Genomic DNA, 25,474 nt, shown 5'->3' with positions numbered 1-25,474 from the left:
GGAAAACCTACACAAAACTCTCCCTCTTTCAGTGGCTGTGACTGCCTGTAGCTCAGCTAAGGGTGGGTTCTGTGAATCTTACCCCTCTCCACCCTGGAAGTTGACTGGTATGGTCTTGTGCAGGCAGCCATACTGTTGAGAGTTTCTGGGTATAGCAACCCTGCCCCATCCAGAAGATCCTCCTTCCATCAGACTTCCTCTCTGCCATAGCTCTTACAAACTTTCTGCCCCTCTTCTGCAATGTTTTTTTAGCCTTGGGCATGGGAACTGTGCTATAGATCTGCTGTGCGGTGATGGACGGTCCTCAGTCACTTGCTCTCTGTACCTTGACCAGCTGCTGTTCTCTGAGATAATCTGCCTCTGCTATAAAAAGAAGCTTCTTTGATAAAGAGGGGAGCAGCACAAATCCGTGGATGCGTGTTCATTTGAGGAAGGAATGTGAAACAAACACACTTAAGTATTTAATAGACAAAAATTAAACTTTCCATTTAGGAAATGTAAGACCCGATCTCATGCTCTGGAAGAGTGGTCGCACCTCAGGGGGTGCCCTCTATTCTCTCCATTACCCTAGGATGAGACTTCTTTGGAGTCATCCTGCTTTGTCACAGCTCACACCCACCCAAAGGAGATCTTTGACCTCTACCTTCAATGCAAATCCATAATCACAGGCTCACTATGACTGTCACGCAAGGCAAACTACCATTCCATCTATGGACCAATGCACGGTCTCCCACTGGCTTCTCAGAGGCAGGGTGATCACATCATAGCCTTGAAGCTTTGCATGGAGTTTCCTTTGCTAACACCTTCCCATCTCAAAGTCTTCATAATCTCTCTCCATATCACTTCCGTGAGAAAAAAAAAGCAAAATTTTAAAAAATATTTATTTATTTATTTATTTTATGTATGTAAGTACACTATTGCTGTCTTTAGACACACACCAGAAAAGGGCATTGGATTCCCATTACAGATGGTTGTGAGCCACCATTTGGTTTCTGGGAATTAAACTCAGGACCTCTGGGAGAGAAGTTAGTTCTCTTAAGCACTGAGCCATCTCTGTAGTTCTGAAAGAAGTAATTTTGAAAGCAAACAGCACTGAAGGTCTTTCGCAGTGGTATCTGGAGGCCAGTAAGGGCAAGGGGCTCCCACAGCACTAAGACAGTAGCTGCTGCCTCAGTAGGTGGTCCTCTAACTGTGGAACTTGAAGGAATAATCACACTATGCCCAGAGATCTCCAAGTATCTACCAAGGAGTTACTGGGGTCTTGTTTAATAGACACACTTACTGAGTCTAGATAGCCTTCCTTTTGTCTTGTCTTGATCACAAGGCTCCTGAGATATAACTCCTGCCCTTCTTCATTAGCAACCTTCTTCTTGGTCTCCTCTCTAAGACCCCACTTTCTCTGCAGCCGTAGGGACACTGAATCAGAGCTGTTTGAACCCAAGTCTTAAAACGACAATGTCCGAGATCTCAAGTAAATAAAGTGCTTTTGCCATTTACCGCTGGTTCTGGGTTTTTTCCGATGCACAGTCAGGGATATCATCTCTTACTGCTCTCTCTTCCTCACTACAAACTCCATTCTGTGAACAGACAGGCAGATTCTTCCTTCTGGATTTTACTATTGGGTATTCCAAGCCCTCTGCAAACCTCTATCTGGTGTTCATAGCCTTGACGTCACTCTTCTCAGTGACGTCTGCGCTGGGCACTGCACTGACCTCAGCTCCCATTTCCAGCACATCTGGTCACCTCACCTGGCGATATATTTTTTCATCTAGAAGTTATGATTTTCTAACTGGTGTATTCCACTGATTTATGATGTATATATTCTCTACCCTTAAGTATCTCTAGTATTGAAATGTATCTGACAATCACTGGTGTCTCTTGTCCATGGACAGCTTTTTCCCCTCTTTCAGTCATCTTACAGTTACAGATCATATAACAATGGTAGGTCTTAAAACTGATGACGTGGTAGATTGTTTGCAATTATTCTCTTCCTTGTAGCCACATCTGTTTTCAATGTAGTTCTGTAGGTCTTCTCTTTCTCTACCCCTTAAATCTTGCCTGGCATTACAGCTTGCTTTGATCAGCCTATGATGGCAGGAATGACGATCGGGTTCTGAGCCTGGTCCTCAAGAGACTGGTGCACTTCCTTTCCCGCCTTGGAAATCTGCCATGTGAGGCAGCCTGGTGAACGAGGAGGGACAACCAGCCCTGCTAGCTCCATTGTAAGAGGTACAGATGCCTCACTGACAGGCAGATGACCACATGCACCTCTCAGATGAACCCTAGAAAATGGTGGGCCCACGGAACAGTGACCTACAAAGTATAGTACATAACAACTATTGTTGGTATCCCGAGAACAATGGATACTTGTGTTTATAGTATAGTCACTTTAAGACAGATACAGGGGATAAAAGAGCACTCTATATGGTAGATACCCTATAAACAAAAGTCAGGTTAACTAAAGAGAAACATAAATATGTATTGAATAAGAACATTTATGTTTCATGGAAGACTTCAGAGGCTGAGGCCCAAAGATTCCGGGAGAGTGACCTTCATGGGGTGCTGTGCAGGCGTGTGACAGGCAGGCGAGAGGGTTTGATATAACGGTGCTGACTAGAGCGTGTTGGTTTCCACTCTCACTGACTTCCAGGCAGAAGGAGGCGCCCTCTCTGTGATCTTATGACCTATTTTATGAACTGCTTCAGGGGAGAAAGGCAGATCAGAGAGTGAACTTTCTGCTCCTCTGACTTTCTCCATTTCCTTAAGCTTAAAATATTCAGTATGTCAAGCTTCTGTATTTGGGGGCGTCGTGTCTTGAGCCCTACCATAACTTATAAACCTTAGGAGGGGCAGGATTTTGCCCTTTCTGTCATTTTTAGTATAGTTTTTATTTTGTTGGTAACTTTGTACTCCTGTTAGGAAAATTATAGCTGACTTGCCCCTTCCCTTTGTGTGTCATGAGAGACCAATTTTCCACAATATCCTTTTCTTAGCATTCTTTCCTGTCATAAAAAAACAACAACAAAAAACCATAAGCAGGATTAATATCTTAATGCATAAAAACAAACAAAAATGTTCCTCTAAAAGCAAACAAAAAAAAATAAACAAACCAAAAAAGCCATTTGTAAGCCCAGCACTATGTTGAGATAGGAAGAAAGCCTCCATCTGTTTATTTCCTCTATAAAGATTGAGCCCGGGGCTGGGGATTTAGCTCAGTGGTAGAACGCTTACCTAGGAAGCGCAAGGCCCTGGGTTTGGTCCCCAGCTCCGGAAAAAAAGAACCAAAAAAAAAAAAAAAAAAGATTGAGCCCAATTCTTATCCATTGAGAAAGAAGTACGCAACACCACACGCTTGCTCACTGCTGGACAGGACACCTTGCGCTTCCGCACTGCTGGACGGTTTCCAGAACTGCCCCTTCTTCACCCACACCTTCCTTCAATGGAGGAGAAAATAGGATTTGAACCTGAACTCCAAGACACTCTGAAACTCACCCATTTTCTGTTGACCATCACTTATGTGGACATGAGGCACATGCAGTACTAAATCTCTGTTTTCGTGTGACCAACCATCTCACACGGGTGCTGTTGTGACCCCATCCACCATAATAAGCCTGTTTTTGAACTCTGAGTTAAAGTAAACCCTTCCCTCCCTAAGTTTCCAGGTAGTTTGCACACCAACAGGACAATTAATACCACCACATCTACATTTGAAACTCTTCTGGCCTGCCGATTAATATCCTACTGCATATTTGAGACTCTTGGGTATTTCAATGTCACATAAAAAATAATGTAATTAAAGTTAAGGTCAGTATGTCCTTCCATTGCCCCAATCACTCAGTCTTGGAGATGGGGCACACCCACTTCTGTAGGCAGGAGAAACTGATCACTATTGATCAAAACCCATCATATCTACAGGGCATGGTGGTGGCTCATGCCTTAAATCCCAGCATCACAGAGGCAGGGGGAGCGGGTTCTCTGAATCCAAGGCCAGCCTAGTCTACAGATTGAGTTCCAGGACAGCCAAGGAGAGAAATCCTGTCTTCAAAAACAAACAAACAAAACCAAAAACCCTCATGTTCAAGTCTTTGTTGCTGTTTGTGTTTTTCCACATAGGGTTTCTCTGGCCATCCTGGAACTTGCTTTGTAGACCAGACTCAAAGATTCAGACGGTCTCCTGCCTCTGCCTCCTGGGTGCTAGGATGAAAGGCATGTATCAGCATGCCCAGCTTGTTCGAGTCATTTTTAACAATAGCTTCTAAACATGTTTCCTCATTTTGCACAGGTGCTACCTGGGGTAGTGCTTTTCCTCTTGAGACAGAACGGGAAGATTGGAAATTAAGGGGACATTGGAAGAGAAATGTTCATCTCACAAACCGGGAAAAAGACTGCAAAACACTATATGATCTCTTTTTGAAAAAAAAAAAAAGGTACAAATCGGATTACAAATCACATTTACAATAAAAACACACTTTGTGTGTCCTAGTATAATAAGAATTCCTTTGACCCTTTGGACCAGTCTTTTGTTTTTAATCTTATCAGCCTGTAAACCTGTATAGTTCATTCCATAAGCCACCTTATAATCCCAACTATTAAACTTTTTTAGATAAAAATAAACACACCAAAATGCTTTCACTTAATCTTTTAAAATCCTTTGAAGAACGTGGCTTGAAAAGGCCACGATAGCCATTGTTCAGACAGGCGCATCTCCTGGAGACCCCTTCACTCCTCTAGTGTGCTGCGTTGTGATTAACTTCCTCCATTCTTCCTGATCTCACTTCTGAACTCTCGCTTTGATGAAGATAAGAATGTGGAAACTCTGGGCAGAGGTCTCAGGTTGTTCTCTGTCTCTCTGTGTCTCAGTTTCTCTGATTCTCTGTCTCTGACTCTGTCTTTGACTCTGTTTCTGTCTCTGCCTCAGCCTCTGTCTCTGTCTGTTTCTCTGTCTCTGACTCTATATCTGCTTATATCTCTCTCATTCTCTCTTTCTCTCCGTCTTTCTGTCTTTCTGCCCCTCTGCCTCTGACTCTCTGTCTCTCTATGTCTCTGTCTTTCTCTGTCTCTCTGTTTCTGTCATTCTCTGTCTCGCTGTCTCTGTATTTCTGTCTTCTTTCTCTGTCTCTCTTCCTCTCTGACTTCCTCAGACTTCACCCACCAGTGACAGTGCTATGTTGGCGTCACTGTCCTCCCTGCTTTCCAACATCATCTCCCTACCTTTCTAGAATGCAGTCAGAGTGTTCTTTGAGAAAAGGGAATGTTGCCACATCAGCCCTACCTCCTGCTTAAAGCCCATCAGTGACTTTCCCTCACCCCCGGGATAAAGATAAATAACTTCTTAGCTCACCAGACACTCCCCCTGAAGCTCCACACTCAACAGTTCAAGGCTTGGCTCCTCTGGGAAGGCTTCCACAGCTCCATTACACACCCTCAGACTCCCTCAGAACATCTCACCTTCTTACTTTTACTCATTGTGATCACTACTCTATTTGTGAAGTTGCCTTGCATTTAACATACCTTTCAACTGTAAAATTCAGGAGGCAGGGAGAGGTCCTTATTGCTTATTTTCCCTCCCCAAATCAGCCATAAAGCCAGCAGACATCACTACAGCTTTATCCCACCTTTCTGTGTAAGAGAAACTTCCATAAGTTTTCTCAGATCAACTCTATTTGACTGTAGATCATCACACACACACACACACACACACACACACACACACACACACACACACACACACACACACTCCAGAAGAAAGTCTGAACACCTAGAAAGAAGAACTATTGCATAAAGAGGCCAGGAGGAATCTGAGCAGGCCCTGCTGATGTCCCGCTCCCCCCCACCCCCGCCATGCCCTAGCAACTGCTCCTCCCTCAGAGCTTCACTACTGCCCATGCTTCACTGACAGAAACTCCTACAGGTTCCGATCTTCAGCCTGAAGGCCCCCATGTTACATGAAACCATGGTCAAATGAAATGTCATTGCTGCACTTTCTCTTATTAACCTACCTTTTGCTGCGGGATTGCTGTCTCCTTTTCTGCCCCAACAGCATGTTTGCAACTTTTACCAAGTCCCCAGGAGACGAATCTAGTGAATCCTGAAAGATTAAATGGATAATGGCCAGAACATATTGAGAACCAAGACTCTGACACATGACCCATAGTTTCATGTCAAGGAAACTGCATTAATACACAACTATAATAAACTTCCCAGGAAGCCTGCGTGCTATAAAGCCAGTCTACAGGAAGCCAGGTTGCTTTCTCTGGTCATAATCCTGGAAGCTTAAGAGTAACTTCTAGAACATTCAACCAAATGTCCATGACGTGGCAACTAATTTGAGTAATACTGGAAGCTTTTTAATTTTCATTTCTATTTCTAAGTTGGGAACCAAGCCAACTGTGCCTCTTAATGAGTCCCACAGGATGACCTACTTCCAGCTAGCCCATCTCCAGTTCCCTCAGCATCTCCCATACTGTAGGCAGCCTGCAGTGGAATACCCCTTTATAGTGGACTCAAAAAAACCACTGCAAAGCTCACCACTCCTGCCTGCCTTTGAATCTCTGTTCTAATACAGTGCTGTTGGCTCATTCCCTTACATAGCAAGTTCAGTAAATAGCCCTGACATTTCCCTCTTGACTGGTATTTATTTCTGCAACCTCATTTTCTACCTTCCAAAATAACTTAGCTGACTTTTGCCCTAACGATCAGACTCCTCTGAAATGCCCTCTGCTGGGCCCCCACATTTTGTTTGGACTTGTGGTTCCTGATGTGCACGATGTCTTTTCTGTCTTCAGGGTCTCCTCCTGTCAGGGAACCCCAGAAGGGTTGAATCTTTTCCCCACTGGGGATGGTGCCCAGTCTTTAAGGTTTCCATGACCACTGTTGGGTTCCGTTCTTAAATCACCATGTCCAGTTTAAACTTGTTGCTACTTTTTCCTCCCAGATGCTCCAAAAGCACCTAGATCAGTATGTTCAAAAGCCACAGCCCCATTATAGCTATCGTCAGCTACCTTGAAGACTTGCCTCCATCCGATTGGCCAATAGGCATTTTCTTGACTAATTGACATAAGAGTGCCCAGGTTACTGTGGGCAGCCCCTTCTTAGGCAGATGGGTCTGGGCTGTAAAGAAAAGGAGCTGAATGTGAGTCTGGGACTGAGCCAGGGAGCAGCGTTCTTCCATGTCTTGGCTTCAGTTCCTATCTCAGCTTCCCTGGATACCAGATTATCCCATACACCACATAAACTCTTTCCTCTCTTAACTCGTAGGCTTGAATCCTACACATGTGCAGAGATGTACACACACACACACACACACACACACACACACACACACACACACACACACACCACACCACACTTTTAGTCATAGCACAGCTGCCAAACTCCTCAGGTAATGTTGCCAACTGCTGGTAAGCACTTTAGCCTCCTTCGTTGTTCCTGACGGCATTCCCTACTCTCTGCCCTGATCACGGCTGCCTCCTTTAGGACCTCTGTTTGGTCTGACTCGTCCCCCGATAAACTCATATTTTGAACAGATGGTTCCCATCTGGTGGCATTGTTTGGGAGCCTGTGGAAACCTGTAGGAGGTGGGGTCTAGCTGCTGGAAGTAGGCCTTTAAGACTGACTCTTTGAAGATAAGCCTGCCTTGGTTTTAGCATCTCCCTGTTTCATGGTCCTCTGTCACGTGAGGTACCTCACCATAACCTTCTGTTGTCATGGACTTTGCTGTGCCTTCCTCGACAAAAGGGATGAGTCCTTTTGGAATCATGATCCCAAATAACCCTTGCCTCCTTTGAGTTGCTTTGTTGCTTGTTTCTGTCAGACAGTTTTGAGAGTTATTTTTTGTTGCTCTGAGAAAACACCATGACTGAAAGCAACTCACGGAGGCAAGACTTTATTTCTGGGTGAGAGTCCACCATGGTCTGTGGGCAGGGCGGCAGGTGGCTAGAGCAGGACTCTGGGAAGTAGGGTGGGGTTATAAACCCTCAAAGCCTGCCCCGAGTGATGGACCTCCTCCAGCAAGGCTGTACCTCCTAACCTCTCCAAACACCGATGCCAATTAGGGCATCTTCAATTCTGTCTGGGACATTTCCTTCAAACCACCACAACAATAATGACCACAACCTCACTCTCTCTAGAATATCACACGGTCTCTAACTGGTTTTCTGCTTGTCTGGCTTGTCTGATGGCCATGTGAGATCTCTGCTCAGGTGTCTAGTCAGCAGGGTGACCATGGGGGACCAAATTCATTGTGATTTATGAACCCGAGAAGCATACTGGAAGGCTTGAAAAATAGCTGGAAAGTCGTGTCTGCCTTGCAAATGCTTGCCTTGGGTTTGCATCTGTTGCACAAAATGAGTCCTCGTTTACACTTCTGCGTGTGGCCTTTCCCTTCCTCCGCCCCACTGATGCTCTCTGCCTCACAGATACAGGACATGGTAAGCTCCCCCCCCCCCCAGAGATGGGGTGAGGGATGCTCTTCCCAGCAGAGACTCTCCTGTCAGTCATATCAACAGGAAGAAAGAAAGTCAATACGAGGGTAACTGGCTGACTGCTCAAAGGGGCCCCATGTGGAAGGGAGATAATGGTCTGGGGATTCCACATATAAACATTTTGAAGATGCCAATGGCCAGCAGGCAGCCATTCACAGGAGACATCTGTGAAGAGCATGGGCGTGGGGAAGAAGGCTGGGAGACACAGACCTCCCCCCACCTGAAAACCCCATGGCTTGATCGGAAGAAACAAGAAGAAAGGAGCCAGGTTTTCCTTCCCAGCCACAGACCCTAGCCTCCTGATTTACAGCAAGCTTTGTGAGGCTGAGTGCTCAGATCTGAAGTTACTGCAGCTGCCTGTGTGCCGGTGTGAATGATGAAGCAGGCGGGTAAACAGAACACGAGGGGCCAGCTCTGGCCAGCAGCTCCTTCCCAAGTTCCCACAGTCTGTTAAGAGTCACCGCAGGATAGGGTAGTAATGTCCTCGGCGATGCTGACTGACTGACAGCGGCAGACTGGCAACGCTGCGGGATGCTGGCCCGTGCAGTTGTTCATCACAGCACATAACACACATGTGCGTATGTGCAGACTTAGATGCCTACACAACTATACCCATCTACACGAATATTTATAAGCCAAGTAATTTTTAGTCAGTAGATGCCCCTTTGGGGAGAGGAAACCCAGATGAGAGGAAGTGGGGCCAGGGAGGGGACACAAACTGACAGTAGAATTCCTGACTTGGTTCCATGAGACTCTGGACCCTGTCTCACCTGGAAAGTTCCATCCTGTACAGAAAATCCTGCTGACAGATTGAGGACAGAGCCAGGACTCATTGCTTGAGCCCTAGGGTACTCATTGCCTATTGGACTTTGGTTCAGGGTGTGGGGCGGGGGTCGGGTGGGGTGGCCACAAAAGCTGCAGGCATCTGATACTGAGCTTACCTAAAAGCTGCCGGTGGACAGATACAGTCCTGGCACTTGTTTGCTGAGGTCCGGAGGCTTGCTTAGAGCTTCCCAGCTCCCGTGAACGCATGTCTGGGCATTTAGGGATCTGGAATACAGGTGATAGCTGCTTCCCTATCCTTGGGTTTTCATCGGATGTTTTCTGTGCCAATATTATCGAGAAGGAGGCTCTATTGTCAGATGGCTCTGTGTGGCAGTATGGTGAAGCCACACCTATCTGTCAGCCACGTTAGTGAGGAGAAGTGTGCCAAGGTGTGGGCATTCCTGGAGAACCCACAAAAAAAAAAAAAAACACCTGGCAAGAGGGAGACTTTGAATCAGTGGGTAGGTGCCTGTGGTAGTGTGAGGCTGCTCTCTCGTGTGGGGAGTCTTCGGGTTTTTATTTCCAGGCACTGATGCAAACCGTTACCGTCCTCACAGAGTAAGTAGGAGGAAGGGGGGGGGGCGGTTATGAAGCAAAATCAGCTTGCTCAGGGAGACAGGAGCTGACTTCAGAATGTTATTAAAAGATGTGGGAACATCCACATGGTGAGAGAGGAAATTGAAAATGTCTGGGTTGGTTGGGGCCTCGATTTAGTTGTTGAAAATGAAAGGATGTGCAGAATGATGAGCCCACGCCAACTGACACCCACTCTGACAGGCTCGCCGCTTAATCAGAAGAACCCAGCAAATTAATAGGTGATTCTGATGGAAAAACGAAACCTCTCTTGGGGAGAACATTAATTATCACCCTGCTATCAAGGAAAGGTGACAATGTGGATTTATCTAGGAAGAAGGTAGGAGAGAGCAATTTTCAGGGTCAGTGGGTCTTCCCTCCGTCCCTCTGTCCCTCCCTCCCTTCCTCCCTCCTTCCCTCCCTCTTTTCCCTCCTCTCCCTCTTTCTCCCTTTTTTCCAAAGCAAAGAGAAACAACCTAGGAGAGAAGATTGTTTTCCCCTTGGGAAGAGAGCCAGGAGCTTTGCAAGCAGGGCATTCTGCTTAGAAAGGGGTTGCAGTGGCTGGGTCTCTTGTTTGCCGGGGAGGCGGCCCTCTGCTGTCTGTACTGAGACCAGGCTGTGCACTGCTCTGCGTTACTCAGTGTTGTGTAAAGCCATGCCTTTTCAGGCTGTGCTTCGCCTTGGGAAACTGCATTTCACAAGCATTTGTTTAAGTTCCATTTTGAAGGCAGAGGAAGACTGCAGCCTCTGGGTGGACCCAGAAACTGCAGCATCTGCCAGGCGCCACCCGTGCAGCCCAAATGGATAAATGTCTCATTCTTGGGAATAGAAAGGGAGCCACCCTGTAAATTCATTGGCAGTGAATTGAGGTTATAGAGGCACACGGTGCATTAAGATTCTAGAAGGAAAGCCAGCCCTTGAACTTAACTGGCATGCCGGACTGAAGAAAGTGTACTTCCCCTATCCGGCCTCCATAAGAGATGAGCACCAAACGCTGTGGTGCCGTGACTGCATACCAACCTACCATCTGATATCTGTGAGCCTCAGGTACCCAGACTCACCCGCTTGCATTAATTAGCTTCCCTCCCCCATGTCATCCCCTTGCAGGTTACAGCAGTCTACTGTGCCTGCCCAACCATCTGTCTCTACCTAGAGCTGACCTAGTTCCTGTTCCAGACCCGGGCAGCCTTTCTTGGTCTAGTTCATTAGCTTATCTATGCAGATTTTTTCTCGAAGCTTCTTGAACCCATTTGCAGTTGCTTTAGTTTGTATCCCTCCATCCGTCCATCTGTCTGTCCATCCATCCATTCATCCATCCATCCTCCCCCTCTCTTTCTCACAGCTACATGTCTGCACGAAAACAGGACAACTCCCATCTCAGGACTGGCCCAGGAGGCAGTGGAGCGAGATGCCTCTTGAGGAAGCCAGCCCAGGTGTCCCAAAGATTCTATGCGAGAGACAAAGATGCGGTGTCATGCTACCATGCCATAACTTATTGCATAACAATAAATTCATGAGGTTTAATATGTTTAATGACAGCAGTCTGTCATAAAACACATCTGACTAGGCTGCCTAGCCAAGGCAAATATTGGTTCTTTTATTCTCATCTCAAATACTGATATTGACTCTCATAACACACACACACACACACACACACACACACACACACACGACAGAGAAAAGATAAGAATATATGACTCACACTGTGTGGGAATGTAGAGTCCTGAGATGAACTTCTGCTGGGGGTGTGGGGGTGTTTGGTAATAAGGTCCTTCAAAGGGATCTGGAAAGTCCAAGAAGAATGGACAAAGATGTGTGGCTCGGGATGGGGGTGCGCTGATAGAGCTATTTATGGCATCTTATTTGTGTTCACTCTGTCAGAAGGGCACAGTAGTCTTGGATGAAGAATGCGTATGGGGCCAAGAACTTTATTAAGTCCACACACTCACCCAGAGCATCCCTTGAGCTTGCTTTAAAAAGAGTGCATCAAGTGATCAATGCTTCCTCTCCCTTTCAACTACCTACAAGACACCCCAGAAGATAAGGGTGTGTCTCTTCTGCCTTTAGTTTCATCAGCTATCTCTTCCCTCACTATCTCCCTTTCTTCTTTCTAATGGAGTGGGTGGACCACAGGTCTAGTTACGTGTGACTGATGGCTAGACTGCAGGCAGCCTACACTGTCTACACATGCTGGGAGCCAGTCACAAGCTGGTAAAGAGTGCCCTGACAGACTGGTGTTTGGCCATCTGTGAGCGATAAATCAGCAGCTCCATAGGATGACCAAAGAGTAGAAGATTATTTCTTGCTAGAATGAGGCTCTTTTGTACAGAAATAATATGGTTTCTTTTAGCCAAAATTATGCACCTCTCCTTAATAGTAGATCTTGGTGAAGCTTGTTGAGCTGATAGACATATTGCAGTATTAATGTAGGATAAAAAGTTTAAAATACTATGCTAATTCCAGATGGCAGAGAGAACTCTGGGATGCCTTCTACCTCAGAGCCCAGGAGCTAAGCCAAGAGCACCACGGGGTATTCGTACCATCATAAGAGCAGATGGCAGACACACCTTTTCAAGAATCAAAGTTTCGGGACAAACACAAGGCGAGGTGTAGACACGAGTCGCCTGAATGTTGAACCAAGAATCCTAAGCGATCGCTTCTCTGTCAGCTCAAGTATATTTTCTTGTTCTGTGAGTCTTCTGGACCACGGCAATAAAATAAAATAAAAAAGGGCAATATTTTTTTTATAAGCCCCAATGAAGCGCCATCCATGATTCTGGCTCTCATTCAAAAAACACTTGAATGAATGATCTGAAGTGCAGGCAAGCTGGCTTGGACATCTGTCACAGTGCTGATGGCCAACATGGATCTGGCTGTCCCAGCTGGCTGGGTGTGTCTTGTCTTAGTGCCCCTCTTTGAGGAGGCAGGACCTGGCTACCACTTAAGACAGAGGAAAGGCTTTCTTATTTTGCTCAGGAGATATGTTCTAAAAAATTCCACGATGCTTCTGTACCTGTTTCTCCTAGCCCATTTACCTCTGTCTTCATAACTGCCTGACCTCTCTAGGAGCATCACATACCCTCTTTCCAGCTCTCTCGTCTGCGGTCAGGTCAGGAAGGCTGTTCCTTCCCGGCTCCCGCGTGTGGCGCTATCATCTTCACAACCAGAGTTGTGACCGAGACTTTCCCCCCTGAAGTTTGGAACGGCAGATTTTTGGCAAGCTCACCAGTTTCATAAAACAAGATAACTGTCCTTAGGCAGCAATTGCTTTTTTCATTGTTTCAAGGAGATTGCCAGAAGAATCTAGAAGAGCCCCGATGACTTTTCTACGGAGCAAAGGGGAAAACGGGGACTTCAACAGCCCAGGGGTGGCCGGCAAGGTGAAAGCTGATTTTACACGGGCTTGGGAGATATTCTGGCACCATCATAAAGGTGATACCAGGGAGCCTAAGATCACTCTTGCCGGCTGACTTTTCAATCTCCTGGCACCGAGACCTCAACAGGGAAGAACTTCCTTCCATCACACAGCGCTGCAGTTTTTCTCTAAGGTCAAAACTGCGCGCGCCGAAGGCCTAATGGGGAAGGGCAACAAAATGGCAACTAATTCCAGGTTAGCAGCTAAAATAGCAGTCTCCTCCGGAGAGCCTGCGCATGGAGGTCGAAGGATAAAATAAGGCTGAACGGCATCTGATTTCTCTGTATTTGTCCAAGTCGATGGCCAAGCCCGGGAGGTAATATATGAAAAGGGACATTTTTGGAATAGTTGTTTTTGAATTATGCTCATGAAATATATGCTGTGCTGTGGAGGACATGTGGGAAAGCTACATTCTGACCGCATGACTAATTTTTAAAGCCTCGTAGAGAGAATACCCCACCCCCAACCCGGAACACAGCTGGGTTATCCCTCTCTGGACCGAACGTGTCAATGCTGAGTTGAACTGGTACGAGATTTTTTTTTTTTTTTACTCTGCCATGGCCCTGTGACCAAAGAGCTAGCCCAGCAGCGAAGGGCATTGTGAATAGTTTGTACACCAAGAGATATTACTTTATTAGTTTAAGAACATGTTTTACATAAAAACAGGCAACATCAAAAAGAGCTCATTTGGTAAATGAACATAATATATCACAGATGATTTCATTCCACATTCACCTACAATTTATGAGCTTAAACTGAAGGATTGGGGGGAAATTGGATACCATTCCACCTTTAATTATGGGGATAAATTGTTTGAAAGTTATCTCATTGGGATTCCAAAATCAGACACTAACCTACGTCATCCAATCCATGCAGCAAGTGACAAGGGCGACTCTCCAAAGGAAACGTTGAATTGTTTTCTCCAAATCAAAACCTTGAGGGGAACTTGTTAAATGTGTCCAGTCCCCAGCCCACCTCTTTAGTATGCAGGGGTAAAGGACTATTCAATTTCACACTCAACTAATCTTTTAATAATTTTCTTTCAGCCAGAATGAAAAAGGCTAATATTAATTTCCTAATAAAAAAATTAAAAAAAAAAGTTGTCAAGGATATGACGCTAACCTTGAACCAGCTTCAGTTTCTCTTTATTTATTCTTCGAACACACCAAGGATTTAATGTCAGGGGCAAGTGAGAACTATTCCCAGTCTGTCCCTGACTACAGCCGAGCACGATGGAATGAATTAGCATTAAGTTGTTTAGTACCACTTTAACATCCTACTCTTAATACCAATAGTTCTGAAGGCTTAAGCACTAATTACTTAAAATTAGTAAAGTATGACACAGTCAAAAATATACAATTTTACATTAAAGTAACATTAAGGGTCTCAGTTTAGTTGACCAAAAAATAAATAAATAAAAAAGGGTGGAGGAGGTTTCCAGGTGCGGCTGAGAGACTGCCTTTTCTTGACGGAAAGCAATAAATCCACACCCCTTGTTTGTCTCCACGGGCAAACTGCAAGATCACAACACCTGCCAGTTAGATGCTCACTTTACCGAAAAATGACCACAGAGGTCTCCATGTTAGAGCCAGCCACAGAAACGAACAAAAATGCCCGAGCTGAGTGAGGCATTCTAAACCTCTACCTTGGATTTCCTGATTCCCATCAGTTTATGACCCTTAGTGCTACTGGCTGGCTGGCTGCATATTTGAGATGATTAAAAAACAAAAGAGCGGCTTAAAGCACCTCCCCCATCTGTATGTAATTACAAACTAAAGATTCCATCTGACATCCCAGGGTCCCAGTTCCTAACTGCTCCCCGTGTAAGCACCAGAGAGCCCAAGTGCAAAGAGCTTTTGCGGTCATCAAATGTTTCAAATGTCCTCAAGTTTCTCTGATTTATCTGCCTTTAAGCGGGAGAGTAGGAAGTGTATTACTTTACGTTGGCTTCGAATCTGAGTTGAAAAAAGTGTTAATTGTGGGGGCTCCTTGGACCGCTATTCTCCCAATAGACTAGAGTGCCTTCATGAAATCTGATGATTAAACTCCGGAAACCCAGATTTCTAAAGAAGCATGTATCTGATCCTCCACACAGCATGCAAACCAGTGCTCCCCTGGGGCAGAGAGTTATTGTTGCAAATTCCCAATGGAAGTAGCAGGCATCTCATGGGAAAAGTGGACCTTTGGGCTGATCAAGTTCAAGTTCGTAAAAATATTTGGACAGAGGGAGAAGAGGCGTGGGGTGGGCAAAGAAAGACACAGAGAGGGACAAAGAGAGGGACAAAGAGAGAGACAGAGAGAGGGACAAAGAGAGAGACAGAGAGAGGGACAAAGAGAGAGACAGAGAGAGGGACAAGGAGAGACAGAGAGGGAGAGAGAGGGAGAATCATAGTAATTAAAAAGTTAAAAATAATAAAAAATATCTTATAATATATGTTAGTTGAGCCATTTGGAGAGAACATATCCGAATGGATAGTTTTGTTAAAATTACCATCTTGGATCTTGGCGCATTCCAAGACTCTGGAATCACAATGAAGGCTATGCAATCAGACATCTCGGGGTGGACCCTTTCTCGGGAGCGGAGGAGAAGTTGAGAAGGGTGAGATGTGCCCCTTCCCTCTTCTGAACAGGCCTCGAATGGCAAACCTCAGCCTGAGGCACATTTTTATGGTCAAATTAAAAACCTTCCAGAATAGGAGTTTATCATGGAAATGCTGACACCCAGAGAAGGGCTAGAGGCAGCACAATAATGTGGAGACAGTTTCCCCTCAGCACAACTGCACTTCAGCACAGGGGATAGAGTTGTCTAGGCGATGCCTGTGGTCGGCAAACAACCATGATTTAACGTGCTTGAGTCCTGGCGATTCGGTAGCTCCGTGGCCCTCTGAGACAATTTTTCTTTCCTGTTTTTTTTTCCCAACTTAAATATGCCTGGAAGGGGAAAAGATTGCAATTTTGGCCTTCTTTCACAGATATACTGCGCTCTCTCAACACTATGTGACAGGCCTGTTAACCACCACTCATAAAAGGGCTAAGCAGACTGCAGGGAAGCCTCAGGAACGCAGAGCATCAAGTGTTTTCCGTCGTTTATTCATATTTCCCCTGGACTCATATTAATACACACCACCACCACGTGTGGGTTAGCGGGGGGCTACAGTCAGAGCATTCCCAGGGACTGAAGACCTTAACGTTTTCTTCTAACAGTTTGGAACAATTCACATATTTATTGATCATGACAAATAAAGTGGTTCCTTCTACAATGTTGAGGGGGAAATGTACTCATTAGTATAATGGTTCTCATCTACAGAATTGATTTACAGGAAGCAAGTAATGAAGGAGTGTTCAACTACTCTACTCTCAAACCGAAAGAACCTTTCCAATACCACAAGACTGGTCTTGTTGGTAAGGAAGGGCAAGTCCCATCACCAGACTACCACCATAAGAGTTATATTCAATACTCAAAGATAGGCAAACAGTCATGATAGTTCAGTGGAGAATTACGGCGACACACAGCCATAGTGGCACATAGTTGTTCTATGATACACAAAATAAAAAATAAGATTGATTGGTTATAGAAATTCAAAGAACACCACCACTTAATTATTTCAAACTGGAGCTATTCTGGGAATGTTGAGGGGGAGGATATCCGTGTTGACTGAAAGCAAAGCAATCTGGATGCACCCAGTCTTCAGTGTGTGCTGTCCCTTCGCCCTCTGAGTTACAACTCTGACGTCTAAGATCTTGGTGGCTCCACGCTGGCAAGACTCTTGAATTACTGCATTCCGTCTGATTGCTCAATATTTCTACTTGACAGGTTACATTCCGCTACTTATTCAGCGTTGATCACTGAAATTCTATAGGGATGTGCTGCGATCGTCCTTCTGAATGGGCTCTGAATTCTTCTGAGCTGCCCTTCTTCGTGATGAGAGAATGTTGATGGAAAAATTCCAGAGCCTTGCACTTTGGTCCTGTAACCCCTGGACGCTGTGGCTACGTTAATGACCGGGGAAAGCAGTAATTCAGAACAAGGAAAGTGGCAATCTGCTATTGGCCGTAGGGTGTTTTATAGTCACACACGTGGAGCCAAGGCTCAGCCATGCCATTGCTCGCTGATCTTAGAATAGCGCTTTGCTTTTCCGTTCCAGAGAAAGTAGCAATTTTAGAGCAGTTCTTGTCCTTTACCTATATGGACTCTATCTACAAATCGACACCCTTCCTGGTGGTCTGTGCCCTGTCTCTAGTCCCAGCACCCAATTCAAATAATATATGGATTTATAGCATTTTGTGAATTTATGTGTATCATTTCTGGACTCCCAAAAAAGGAAAAAAAACTAAATAAATGTTATATTTAAATGAGCAGGAAATATGGGATTCTGTTATTTAAAAATCTACATGTGTGAGGAACATAGTTTAATGACTATGTATAAACACAGCAGCTGCAGATCAGTGTGGAGTTCGGAAATATCTCGACCTGACTATGGGAAGGTTGTTCATGACTTTCAGGACATTGAAATACATTCAAAGCAGTAATGAGCAAATAAGGAACTTGTAGCCACCCTGGAGTTTAAAATTGTTCTCTCTTGAGTCAAAGCTGAGAAAACATTAGGGCAACGCTTGGGTTGGGCCTTGCCTCCCACACCCTCCCACACACTCCTGCATCCCAGTGGAGCAGGGAAGTAAGGAAAAGGAAGCACAAGCCTACATTCTGAAACAATGGGCTCCCAAGGAAACCCAGGCCTCCGAGACAGATTGCCTAACAGGAGTGAAAACCCAATCCCAGCCAGGCTTGGCCCCAAACCAGAAAAGCAACACATCCCTCCTGGAGGACTAGAGACCATGCTAAATAAAGTAAAGAAAATCATGAGTGGGAGTGGTGGCTTCAGCCTCTGAGGTATCTTCTGGGAGACTTGCTGGAACTGACTTCCTGGTACCTAGAGTTACTCATGGAATCTGTTTGGTTCTAGGAATCCCATTTTAGAACCTTTTGGATTGTGTTTTCTCTGTATTTTCCTTTCAGCCTCTTTGCAAAGCACTTGCCTCTTGCTCTCACATGCCCCGGGTCGGGTCTTTTCCATTCTGTGTTGGTTTCGCACTGGTGGCTATGGTCCTGTGTAAAAGCAGCTGAGAAAAGAAAATGACAACAACAACAACACAGAGCCTTGCTTTTCCTTGCCGGTTGATTCCCGGCCCCGTAGAGCACCTGATAATTTATTGCTCTTCTCACCAGTTGTTTCTAGAGCTCTTCTGACCCTGAGCAGACAGATCCCAACTCACCGAGCACAAGCCAAGGCTAGGTGGTTCCCCGAGGGTCTGCCTGGCACTAGCAGCAGCTAATGGGGAAGCAGCATTTCAGGGGCGCCTTCAGCACAGCAGTGAATGGAGACAGGGAGAGACACTGTCGATCACTTGGGATAGGCAGCCACAAACCTTAACTCCCTCCAATCAGAGCAGAGAAGGCTCTGCAGCTTACTATGTAGGGAAAGGGACTTCCCTTCTTCATAAGATGGCTAAGAAGGAGGGGTGCATCTGCTGATGCTGTAGAACCCGTCATTGTCTAAGCCCACTGAGAAGAATTGGCAATGTGTCATTCCCCAATACTCTTCTTGGGTGGACATTTTGGGTCTCAATGACGCCCCTTGGTCTGCAGTAAAATCAAGAAATATGTGTGAATACACTCAAGGGTCTGAAAAATTCCCCAGCAAGGATTCTCAAGCAAATTCTATGCACTCAGAGGGCTAACATGTGCTATGTTACATACTGCAGATCCTAGTCTGACTGATGAAAACATTCGTTACTTCTATGTTAAAAGAAAAAAAATCGCAAATTAGCCTCAACCCTTTAAGGACCCCTATTAGCAGCAAATTACCGTTGTCACAAACACCACATGCCTTCTCATTCAGTAAAGGGAACTTGCTACAAAGGTACCCGAAATATACTTTCTGTTCTGCCGTTCAGCACTGAGTGCTAGGTAGATCAGATGAACCTGTTTTACAGAAGTTTGGGGGGAGGGGGAATCTCAGAGTCTTAAAGGGTTAAGCTAGGACTTCGAGTGAAGGGGTCTTATTAAAAGGGCGAATTGGGGGAGCGGACAGTCTCAGAGGAGCTGGGGGAGTAGTCTTCTGATTCCGAGTTGAGTTCTGGTGGAGCTGGCTGTGCCTTGTACCGGCCCCTCACATCCTGGTTGCGTCTTCGTCGGAAAACCTGCCTCTCCTTATCAAGAGCGGTGGTCTAGCAGGGGCATAAAATGAGAAAGAGGACAATTAGGCCAGGGGACATGGCAGAGAGACTCTAGATGGTTTGCAGTTGGAAACTATGCTGGCCAAGTTAACTTGCCCATCATGGCTTGCTTAGGTCAGCAGTCACCGTCCTTGCTCAGGAAGCCAGCAGGCACAGGAGAGGTCACAGGCTGCAACCTACCCAGTGCCACCAGCTTCCTATCTACCACCCCATGGCTTTCAGAATCACCCCCCACATTAAACTGAGCTTCAGTCCTTTGTGTGTGACAGGTAAGAAAGCCCCTTGGGTCATGCTGGTCAACAAGCAGCTTAGGGCAGGGGAATAATAAACGGAAGGGTGATAAAGTTGTCAGATGTGGAACATGGTCCCAAGCTCTGCCTGCTGTTAGCAATTTTCACTCTAAATGATCTTATTGTCTCTTGATGAGGGGACATGGCAGAACCTTAGGAGGGGCTGGGTGAATTTTAATGAAGCCAAAGTCTGAAAGGGAACTCAGCTTGGAATGAAATTAAGCCTATGACCACATCCTATGGGTTTTACTTTACAAAGGCAATTTTCATAGAACGGAGGGCTTCTTTTTTCCCTTCTTTTTCTCTGAGAATTCCAACCGTTTGTCTCTATGCCTAAGTTTCCCAAGGAAGCCCCAGATGATCTCTGAGACGTCTACCTGGCGATAGCCCCAGCAGTTATTACAACATCAGCACAGGGAGAGCATGACTTATTTCAGATTTTATGGGTGAGGGGAAGGACTGGCCCATTATAGCAAAACTTTAACAGAAGGCAGGAAAGCAGGTACAAAACTCAAAGGAAAAAGAAATACTGAACATGGGTCAATGTGGAAGGGCAAGGTCTCCTTGCCTGCAAGTCCCCTTTAAAGGGACATAGCCTGGAGGCTATTCTGCTTTTAGGAGATTATTTTTCCTCTCTGAGGATATTTGCCGCCATTTTCTCCTCTTGAAATTTTACTGTTGGCTTCTTCAAAGAACTGAGATAAATTTATAGCAGCCTGGTTCTGAGAACAAAGTGAAAACTAAGCTGCTCATACGATTGCAGAATAGCATTAGAACCGTCTTAGATCTAAAAGAAGGCAATCAAAGTTCCAAAATGAAGTAATAAAGAGCGAAATAGCGACAGCGTGTAGAACCGGGCAGTAAATGGCTTACTTAGGCTGAACCGTTTCCACTTTAAAAAAACGATGCACACGCCGAGTAACAGTGTTAGAAGCCAATGAAGGCGATAAACTTTAATAATTCACTTCTCGCTTCACGGGACGGCTAAAATAACGATCCAATGGCTGCTCTGGTGAAATGTCTGCCTTGATTCTGCCCCTCATTGAATTTTAAAGGACCTCCTATGTGTAGTTTTTGGGCTCAGACCCACCGATTTCATGAAAGCCTCTGCCTCACAAACCTAAATTCCTAACTTTATTTAAAACATTGTAAAGTCCCAACACATGGTATTTTGCTTTTCAAAGCAAACTGAGAATGTTCTGTTTGTGTGGAGTTGGATGTTTGTAGAAAACAGATGTCTATTTAGTCTGTCTAACATAAAAAGCATTCTGTAGTTAATCCAAGGGTAATATAAACTCGTCTCCTGGTCATAAAAAAAATACAGTTGTGTTTCTACCTTTCCGAGGATGAAAAACTCCCTGGCTTTGGATGCTGACAGAGGATCACAGGCGGTCAGACATGGAGGGGCTCATGGGGAGTGTGCCCTACTCTGCCTGTGGCTGACTTGGCCATTCATTCAGCTCCATCAGTGTTAAATACAAGGAGCAGGCATGGCCCGCTCTCTCACACTTACAGCATTGCCGAAGATAAAATTGGATGTTCTGAAAAGTTTTAAACAACCAAGGCTTACAGAGGTCTGAGGCACTCTTCTTTCCTTTGTAACTCGATACAAGATAGTGTTCTAAAATTAAGCCATGGAAGCAGAAGGCTCCTATGACAAGCGAACTCCCCTCCCTTCCTCTGTGCTCTCACATCTCTCCAGCCAACAATTCAGTGGCACGCTTGTTGAAATAGACTCTTAACAGTGATTCTCCTTGTGGGATTCTCAAGGACCTTCAAATACTTAGCCCTGGGTCTCCCTTCGATGCCTATGGTTACCTGTCTATTCGGTTGCTCTAAGTGCCACTGGAGTGAAACACTTCTCCACAAACACAGAGTGTAGTTGATTCCGAGGCCAGTGGCATTCATGTTGAGCCTGTGCACAGATGGCCCCTCACTTTCGCCTTCTCTTCTTCACTGTCTTCTTTCCTCGCCCCTCTGCCTGCAGAAGCTCTGTTGCTAAGGCTCAGTTACACCTGCCATTCTCCCTAGTTGGTAGCTTTCTAAATGTTCACCTTCCTCGACGAGCCTTTGTGTGCTTACAGGCCCCTGGATTTCACAACACTTCTTAGGAAGGTGTGTTCTGATCACATGTCCTAGACTAAGGGTTTCTATTGAATTCACAGATGCTTGAGAGTGGAAAAGGCCATCCAGTGCATCTCTGACCAGTGTTCTGTCTTTATAGGACTGATATTGAGGCTCGATAAGTGGAGGGATTTGCCCACATACCACACTAAGGATAGAATGCATGTCTCTTGCACAAGGCCCAAGCAGAGCATTTACTCTGTAATCTACTGTGACAGGATAAAGCAAAGCCTCCGTGTTTGCACAGCTCACTTCAACTCTGTTCTCATCCCAAGTTGCAGGAAGAAGACCCAGAGCCACAGACAGTATCCAAGACTGTATGCTACCCATCTGAGAAAATCACGGGGAACAGTAAATCAGGATTGAGCCAGTCCAATCCATTGTGAATCTGGGGAACTGTGACCTTCTAGGTCTAGTGCTCACCACAGAAATAAGGGTTTCCTGCCCATCTGGGTCACTGCAGTAGTTATCAGTAACTGTAACCAAAGACCACCTAGAGGGTATCTGCCTCCATAAGCCTCTGCTCCCTGAGCCCTGGCACATTCTATTTCAAGCTCTGTGAACTGTGGTTCATTTTAGGATGTTTGTCCATACCCATTTCCCGTGTGGTATGTAACATGCTCACTGTGTGTCCAACATAAATCATGACTGTTCTCCTCCCCATCTGATAGAGCCTGTGAAGGGCCACGGTAAAGTCTCAGATGCCGTCTCTGAATTCTCCACAGTTCACAGCACACAATAGATACATTATGAACTCTGTGGCTATTGGAATATGAAGAGTTCCAACAGAGGTCACCTACTTCCCTCTGGGATACCCAGTCTCCAGTACATCCTGCAAACAGCTGACAGGTCAATTTCCACCAAGTCCAGCTTATATACAATCCCTCATAAAGTCTCAATCCTTGTCTCAGCCTTGGCAATGGACTGACAGTAAAAATTTTCCAGTGTCTAGTTCCTGTTATTACTCAAAACTGATTTGTAACATCAGTAGATCCATTGAGAATCTTTATCAGACAGTGGCTTTTCTAGAATAACACCCGTTGGCCCGCTTACCTCAGTCAATTCTGCATTAGTTTCCCTTTGGACATCTTTCCCATCCCACACTGACTCCAGGGAAGGGGATCCTGCACTACCTATGAGAGGCAAAGCAGTGGGCTTGCCACCAGAAGCAAACCTAAGCTGACAGGTTTAAGACAGACACCTACCCTGTCAACGGGACCCCTGACACTGTCTCTGGAAATTTACCTTCCCAATGAATTCCAGTTTTCGGGATGACAGCTTCTCTAATTCTATATACCATAGGATTTTTGAAGTCAGGGACAGCTCAGTGAGACAAGTGTGGAGGCCAGCAGGGAACTGGGCTTTGAGTGAGTGCTCAATCTACCTAACAGTAAAGTCAGAACCCGCTGACCATAACATGTCTGGTTATGGGCGATAGTGAGTGTTGTTTGTGGCTAGACCAATCTAGTCTTGGCTTTGTTCCCACAACATCCAAACAGTCATTGACATGTCTCAGATTTCTGCAGGTCTGCATCCTGGATCAAGTTGCTCATCACCTGACATGACCTCTTCTCTGCCCAGCCCAACATATGTATCCAAGACCTAATCACAATTCATCTACTACAGCACGTCACCCACTAAACTCCTGCTGGCAAGAACCAAAGCTTTTGCTTTTAATTGCATACTGTTGGTCGATTACCACCTTTTATGTGCAGATTTCTCAAAGTTTATGTAAATTCCTTCATGCTACAACCAGAACCTTCCAGAATACTTAAGCATATTCGCCTGCATGTATCACGTACTTCTCATCTAATCCAAAATTATTTTAGGTGATTATGTACTTTCTGAATGATATTATATAAAATAGCAATAAATGAATAGAGTCACTGCCTCAGAATCTGTTTCAAATATGAACAAAATTATTCCTGTATCTTATAAAATAATTTCTCGGCTATTCACGAATTTGCCCATTGCAGTGTCTGATCACAGTTAGTACTGCCTTTTGTGATCTCTTTAAACTGAAATTGGCACACCTCTCAGACATGCACAGTTCCCTCTTTCCAATTGGATTCTGTAGCCCCCTTGTGCATTCCAGAACTGAGGGATTCAGCAAAGAAACAGAACTACTCGTCGTGATGTATTCATAGCCCTCCCAGAAGCATTGGAAGCATGATTTGTCCTCTGAAACACTGGGTCACACATTAAGTTCCAGGCCATTTCTGGATGGCTGAGGGGTGGCTTTATTTATTCATTTACTTTGTATCACTCATACAAGATTTTCAGGTATCAAAGATATTCTCTGTGTCTCCTCCTCCCTGCCTACCTTTGCAAGGTGAATGTGTCTTAAGGTATGGGCTGAACGTCCCATCAACACATAAGACTCCCTGACAGATTTATTTTGTAATGTATTCTGCTCAGTGTTCATGGTTTTGTTGGAGCCAGCATGTATAGACTTGCTACTGAAATCCCGAATGTCTCCTCAGCGAGTCTCCATTCCATTAAGAGCCCGTAAGAGAACTTCAAGGCTGCAGTTCTACAGTTTGATGTTAATTACCACAGGTTAGAGGTAAGCAAGGAGCCCTTAGTATCCCAAGGCTGATCAGTGCTAACCAAGTATGACTTACTTCAAATGTGTGCCTGTCTCTGTCCCCACTCTCTGTATAGGAAGCTTGATTGAAAAAACATTATCATTGGAAAATAAAATGAGGTAGAGAAACAGACTAATGTAAGCCCATCCTCTGTAGAAGAACCACCACAAATACCCACCACAAACTGTTAACTTGTGACTCTGACAAAGCCCCTGGCTGCTACTGTGGCAGGTGACAGATGGTTGTAATATGCCAGTTATCACAGCAACTCAGGGACCCACACACAGCAAATATAACTGGGGATCTAAAAGGAATTAACATGTATCCTGTCTCTGAGCCTACCACAATACTGGGCACGCTGAAATGTCAGGAGACCCTAACCAGAAGAATTATTTGGCCAATGACCCCTTCTTCTGTTGACGTTAGTCTATGTTTTACGTTCGACTCAGCTGCTTTAAATCCTTGCTTCTGACGTTAAATTCGAAAGGATGCACACATGAACTTGAACTGTATCTGGTCCTGTACAGTGTTTAAGAGGGAAAAACCACAGTAGCTGGGGAAGCCCTGGCAGGAGGCTGGAGTATGAATTATAGAGTCAGCTTTGTCCTTCTCTTTGTAGGCATCACGGATCTCTCTCTGTAAAGCCTATCTTGTCTGCCAGCTTTAGCTTAATCCTCTCGGAAGCAGCAGTGGGTAGAAGTTGGGAGAATTAGCTTTGTCCTTAACCCAGCTAATGATGTGGCCTTAGACGTGCTTTCTACCACACTGCCTTCGAGATTCCATGAGCTTGCACTAAAGAGGGTCTTCTGATGCCTGAGCCCCAGAAAAATGTGTTCACCTATGGAATTCCACCAGAATGCTTAATATCACCATCAATCTACGGTAATGGGCTGTGTGTTCTCTTAGCAAATAATAGACCTTACAGTCTATGGATCAAAA

The 25,474-nt window shown here is 45.3% G+C and overlaps 1 protein-coding gene across 13 annotated transcripts in view; it reads right to left on the bottom strand.

The window, feature by feature from the left end:
• Nucleotides 1-13,904: 13,904 nt before the first annotated feature.
• The window catches only part of Dclk1 (doublecortin-like kinase 1), a 293,874-nt gene continuing 282,304 nt past the window's right edge, over nucleotides 13,905-25,474 (bottom strand). For 11 of the 13 annotated variants that reach the window (XM_039103249.2, XM_039103247.2, XM_017591139.3 and 8 more), the window contains one exon: nucleotides 16,366-19,524. In XM_039103249.2, the coding sequence (XP_038959177.1) occupies nucleotides 19,467-19,524 (58 nt within the window). In that variant the 3' untranslated portion in view covers nucleotides 16,366-19,466. Of the gene's footprint in view, nucleotides 19,536-25,474 lie in introns of all 13 variants that reach the window. The other 2 variants (NM_053343.3, XM_039103254.2) reach the window with 2 other exon arrangements.

This window comes from Rattus norvegicus, chromosome 2 (assembly GCF_036323735.1).
Source record: "Rattus norvegicus strain BN/NHsdMcwi chromosome 2, GRCr8, whole genome shotgun sequence".
In the NCBI taxonomy this organism is placed as follows: Eukaryota; Metazoa; Chordata; class Mammalia; order Rodentia; family Muridae; genus Rattus; species Rattus norvegicus.
Note: the sequence above shows the minus strand (reverse complement) of the source record. Positions and strands in the feature narration are given on the sequence as shown.